This window comes from Cyclopterus lumpus, chromosome 6 (assembly GCF_009769545.1).
Source record: "Cyclopterus lumpus isolate fCycLum1 chromosome 6, fCycLum1.pri, whole genome shotgun sequence".
NCBI lineage: Eukaryota > Metazoa > Chordata > Actinopteri > Perciformes > Cyclopteridae > Cyclopterus > Cyclopterus lumpus.
The window spans coordinates 25348666-25354933 of NC_046971.1; the positions used below are offsets into that span (position 1 = coordinate 25348666).

General features: G+C 44.7%; 1 protein-coding gene across 1 annotated transcript; it reads left to right on the plus strand.

Annotated features, from left to right (window-relative positions):
* Positions 1–684: 684 nt before the first annotated feature.
* Positions 685–4915, plus strand: LOC117731718 (olfactomedin-like). Its single transcript, XM_034534048.1, has 5 exons — positions 685–884; positions 1000–1158; positions 1886–2098; positions 2701–2833; positions 3811–4915. The coding sequence occupies exons 1-5, from the start codon at positions 744–746 to the stop codon at positions 4662–4664; spliced, it is 1500 nt and encodes a 499-aa protein (XP_034389939.1). The 5' UTR covers positions 685–743; the 3' UTR covers positions 4665–4915.
* The last annotated feature ends 1353 nt before the right edge of the window (positions 4916–6268 follow it).

Here is a 6268-nt window from a genome sequence, read left to right on the forward strand (position 1 = left end):
TCTGTACACATGACATCTATTCATCTGTCCATCCGGGGAGAGGGATCCTCCTCTGTTGCTCTCCTGAAGGGTTCTTACCTTTTTTCCTGGTGAAAGTTTTTTTTCTATTATTTGGGAGTTTTTCCTGATCCGATGTGAGGTCAAAGGTCAGGGATGTCGCATGTGTACGGATTGTAAAGCCCTCTGAGGTAAAATTTGTAATTTGTGATATTGGGATATTCAAAATAAACTGAATTGAATTGAATTGAATGGAATAATTGTTTCAATTATAAAGCGATCAATATACCTTTTGTTTCCTCGCGCTCAAAGCATGGTTGTCTCCTTGTAAGATACGTGCGCTGCTGAGTGAGAACAATCCAAATGAACCCTGGGGTGTAACAAGCTCTCTCTGATTGGCTCCTTGCCCGCTACTGTGTTCATGTAGGCCTCGACGCAGAGCCAAAGGTTCGGCCAGTTTGTGTTCTTGTACTTCCAAAACTTACTTCTCATGAACTTCTGTTTACTTCGCCCAACACAAGCAACCGTTGTTGTTTTAATGCTCACTAAGGAGACATTAGCCATTCATCTTTTTCACTCTCCATTTATTTCATAAGCACTAGCATGACGCTGTGGGTTTTGAAATGAGACACATTGCAGGCATTGCAAAGGGGAAATGATGACCTCTGGGGGGAGTCCTGAATTGATCTGAACTGCTGTGAAAGTCCACAGTTTCACATCCCTGGGAGTGGTTCCCAGTGGTTCCCATGATGTGTGGTGACGGTCAGGAACCAACTCAGTGTATCCGAGAGAAGAGAAGAGGAGGTGACTTCAGTCCCGCCAGCGTCAGGCCGCCACACATCTGTCCAGCTGTCGACATGCTGCTGCTGCTGCTGCTGCTCTCATCGGTGAGATGTCCTCCTCAATAAGATGCTCATAGCACATGTGTTTGTCTCTTTCCTGTGCCTGTCGGCCTCCTGGATGCAACCTCAGTGTTCTTTCTTTCCCGGCGTGTGAGTGCAGGGGGACGTCCGGGCCCAGCGGGTGTCGGGCCAGAGGAAGGACGGCTCGTGTGTCTGCCAGGTGGACCCAGACCTGTGGCTGTTCCCCGCTGGGAGCTACAGCGCCGCGCTGCGCCAGGTCCAGTCCTGTGAGGCATCTGTGAGCAGCCTGCAGGAGAAGGTGAGACCTCAGCAGCACTTAACATGCACACGGTGGATATTAATGAAACGTCCACAGTTGATCACTTACAGTATTTTTCTTTGTATGAGAAGTCTGCGGAAATGCTAGGTTTAAATACGCAAATGAGGAGTGAACTTATTAAATATGTGCTCATTTGCATACATTTCTAGAAGCTCCGCTTCTCACTACTAAGAGCACATCATGAGGCCCCAGTGCTTCATATGTGTTTGGCCTCTTGTTGTTGTTGTTTTGTTTCTCTTTGTAGTCGATATCTATCTCTCTGGTTTTGTGTCTCTTTGTAAAAATGTTTTGCCTCTTCGTCGTTGTTTGTGGTCATTTTGAGTCTCTTTCGAGTTGTTTTGTGTTTCTTTGTGGTCATTCTGTGTTTTCTGTCTCTGGTCAGTTTGTCTCTTTTTGGTTGTTTTGTGTCTGTAGTTGTTTTGCATGGCGTTGTAGTTGTTTTGTGTTTCTCTGTAGTTGTTATGTGCGTATTTGTAGTCTCTTTGCAGTCGCTCTATGTTTCTTTGTGGTCGTTTTGAGTCTCTTCCTGGTTTGTATTGTTCTCTTTGAGACATTTTGTAGCTGAAGGTCCTTGACACTCCCTGGAGGCCCGTTCAGAAATCCATTCATGGGGACAGTACCCGGTGGAAACGAGGAACAGAACATTTCAGAATACTTGAACCTGGAATCCTGAAAACGCATTCAGAGTGTCTGTGGTTCCCTGCAGGTGGAGTTGTCCAGCAGACGTCTCCCTCAGGTCCAGGTTCTGATCAAGAACGTGACGGAGCGGCTGAAGCCTCACCAGTACCTGCACAACCGGGGCCTTTACACCGACTTGCCTCTGCGCCTGCTGGGCCAGCAGCTCAGCCAGCTGGAGACAGACATCGGTGCCATCCACAGCCAGTTCAACAACGCCCAAACAACCAAAGTCTCCAACGAGGTACCGCAGAACAGAGACACTCCAGAGTCCTCCTCATGTCCAGAGCAAGAGTTCACATGAGTAACAGGAAGGGAAATAGCAATATGACGCAGCAAAGAAAAATGTCATGTCAATAGGAATGCTACATTGTGTAATGGCATCGGTACAAAACAGAAATAAAATTTAAAAAACTGAAATATAGTGAAGGATCAAGAGAATACATATGATCATATGGACAAATATAACCAAATTATTTTAAACCTTTTAAGACGATATGTAAAGTCACCATGCACATACAGCGTATCTTAGTTTATTTTTTACTTGCGGCAAGATTATTGAAAGCACAAACTAAAGTAGTAATCTATTCTGTGCCCATAGAACCATAAGCACATTATCTGTAATTTTTAAATATCTTGGTTAACACAGGTTATACGGTTAGCTCCTTTGGACATGTCAAAAAAATTAATTTTTTAGATTAGTTTTTGTAGTTTTGTGTTACTTTTGCAAGAAATGTAAGATATTTTGTATTTTGCATGTATGTTGGTCTTTTGTGTGACAAAGAGATGTGTGTTTTAACAGTAACTGTGTGTGTGTGTGTGTGTGTGTGTGTGTGTGTGTGTTAGATGGATAAACTGCGTACATATGTAGACAGGATGAAGATGTGGAACACGATTAACATGAAGACTCTCAAAGAGAAGCTTCGCTACGTGAAGAACAGCGCTGAGTCCTGCAAGTCCATCCCCAAAGACTTTAGAGGTAAGCACACTGTGTGCGCGTGTTGGTGAACGTGTGTTAAAGTGTGTCAGGGAACGCTCACTTATTCATTGCAAAAACTGTAATCATTTTTTTTTACCTCCATAATAACATATGTTGCCTATCAACATTGTACAGTGTGCAGTGCAGTAATTAATAACATGAATAAAAAATGTCTTTGGTATTTCTGTCAAACAACTGAACGATCCAAATACTGTTACATTGATTAAATGGTTATGTGTGAAAAATGCCACCCCAGAATTTGAAACTGAACATTATCTGTAAGCTAAATGTAAATGTGGTTGAACGGATGCATCCTGGTGTCCAAGTTCCTGCCCCTCCTTAAAGTGGTTCTCAAACCATGAGGTACCATCGTATGGGGCATCCACAAGGCCGGGAAAACAATCTTACTTCGTCAAAGACTTCATCAATTTCCTTTTGGGTTTCCCATTACAGTAATTACCTCGATTGTGTGTCCAGCAACAGTTTCAGAATGAACAGAAATTATTCCTACACTTCGGGTAAGCCGGCTGGCAATCAGGTTATTAATACAGTCCTGTTGTAAAATAATATATATATATATATATATATATATATATATATATATATATATATATATATATATATATATATACGCTAGCCTCAGGAAAAAAAGCCTTGACCAAATTCTGCCAGTGACTCGTGCTTTTATTTAGACACGGGCGATTCTTTGGCTCCCTCTGGCCCCGTGTTGGCTACCTCTGCTCTAGCTGGGGCGACTATGGGTCAGTGGTTAGCATGCCCGTCTTTCAATCAAGGGGTTGGCAGTTCAATCCCTGCCCTAGTCGATGTGTCCTTGAGCAAGACACTTAACCCTGCATTGCTCCCCGTAGCTGTGTATAATGTAAAGTGTCTTTGAGTATCTTGAAAAGCACTATATGGATTATTATTATTATTATAGACTGCACTGTGCATTCACATTCTCACGTCTCTGTTTCCAGGCCAGGACAGGTACTGCCTCAAGGGCCTGATCTCCAACATTAGCGATCCTGTCATGACTAAGGTCAGTCCCTACGGTAAGACCTGCACCTCCGGTTCGTGGGGCAAACAGGCCCAGATGGACAGCAAGGGCCAGGGGAACAGCTACTGGGTTCAGCCTCTACTCAACAGCCACATCTGGGGCAACACCCTGCGCCTGTACCAAACCTACGAAGACTTCATGGCCTCCACCAACCACAAGGACTTCACCGTAGCTCCATCCTACACTCACGCCAACGCCATTGAGGGTCCCAGTGGCGTCCTACACGGAGAAGCGCTGTACTATCACTGCTCCCGCTCTGCAGATGTCTGCCGCTACGACTTGAACAGCAACAGCGTCCACCGGGTGACCCTCCCCGGCATCGGCGTGGGTTTCACGAACAAGTTCCCATATTGTTACTATGACTGCCGTGCCAATAGCGATGTGGACGTAGAGGCAGACGAGTCGGGACTGTGGGCCCTGTATGCCACTGTCGGTAACCACGGTAATCTAGTAGTGAGCCGGCTGGTTTGGGACGGTGAGGCCGAGACGCTCAATGTCACACAGACGTGGGAGACGAGGCTGTTCAAGAAGGCGGTGAGCAACGCGTTCATGGTGTGCGGTGTGCTGTATGCCACTCGGTATGTGGACGAATTCCAGGAAGAGGTGTTCTACGCCTTCGACACAGCAACGGGCAAAGAGGACAACTCTTTAGCACTGCCGCTGGAGAAGGTGGCTAAAGGAGTGGCCAGCCTGAGCTATAACCCCACCAACAGGCAGATCTACATGTACAACGACGGTTACCTACTGGCCTACCAGGCCCACTTCCAATCGTAAACGACCACCGAGACACTCTGTGATTGGGTGGCTCGGACCACCTGCAGAGTCGGCCTGGGACACACGTCACCTGTTGTCCTCATCTGATCGGATCACTAGACATTCTTAAATACCAGATGTAATCAGGGCCGAAATCATATCGGGTACTTCATATTGTTAGAATTTGTAGGGCACTGTTGGAACAAATGTTTGTAATGTAACACAACATGTCATAAAGCTGGAAAATCAATAATAAATATTATAATAATTCATTTTTGGAAGGATTTTTTCCAAAAACAAATATCGTCATTATGGGGTTTGCTGTGATTTTAGACTGGTGTGTCAGGGCTCCGGTTATGGTGGCCAGCTCTGTGAAAATGTACTAATAATGAAAAATATAAAAAATAAAATATAATAAAATGCCTTAACTTAAATACATTAAAATAAATAGGACCTATGTAAGAAAGGGACATGTAGGGACAGGAGTGAAGTAGTTAGCTGCACGGTATCTGTAAGCTACATCCTGGGATGGGATTTAGTTCTAGCCTTATTTACGGAGGCCGCTGCAGTCTGTGAGCAGCATATGTGTTGGCGCATGGAAACATTATTCACACTGACGGATTTGATCCTCTATATCACAAGTTACTTACTTTGCTGGAACAGAAAACGTTTTCAAAAATATATTTAATTGTTAATCAGTGTGCTAAATCAACACATTTTACCATATTATACCACATGCAAAAATAATTCCCCACCGGATCTGCATTAAAATCCATATTCCAACTTTCTTTTAAAGAATTTCTCTCCCATAATCTTAACATTGTAATAACATATAGCACTATACAAGAAGGCCTCCTTCCTTCCTTCCTTCCTTCCTTCCTTCCTTCCTTCCTTCCTTCCTTCCTTCCTTCCTTCTTTTTCACCTTGCATCGCTGTCTCATAATAAAGAGTCACGACATATTGGCATTATTTCAGATACTGAACTCAATGTTCATTGCACATTACTAACTCTGCTTCCTCCCCTGAGTATGCCTTCTCGCCTCATAGGGTCCATTGGACCTGGCTGTGTCTGAAGCTGGTCCTGGCTCCTGGGTCCTTGCCCCTGCTTCCTGCATCCAGCCCCTGGCCTGGGCCCTGCCTCCTTCCCAATGGCCCTGCCTCAAGGGCCTGGCCTCAGGCTTCATTGTCCCTCCTCTTTCGCGATGCCTCCTGCATAATGGTCCAGACTCCTGCCTCGGTGGCCCTGCTGATGCCCCCGCACAAACAGATTTCATCAGAACATTGTTATATAATTAACAACGTATCAAATATTAGAGCATTGATATCTCAAACTGAATGGTTCATGCATTTATCTCAAGCAGGTTGGACTACTGTATTTGTGGAATTATCCAAACAGACAGTCCTGACATACACTAACATTTGAACATAGTACTCTTCCTGGTACTGAAATCCCTTCATTGGTTCTCGGTACAACACAGGATCACCTTCACAATCCTGCTCATGGTCAGATCTGGATCTGGCAGAGGTCCTCTAGCTGTACCCAGTATTAGATCCAGTGTGTGTATTACTCATGATGTGGGGTATACATATTTTCATACAGTCACATTGTGGGGACTCTCCTTCCT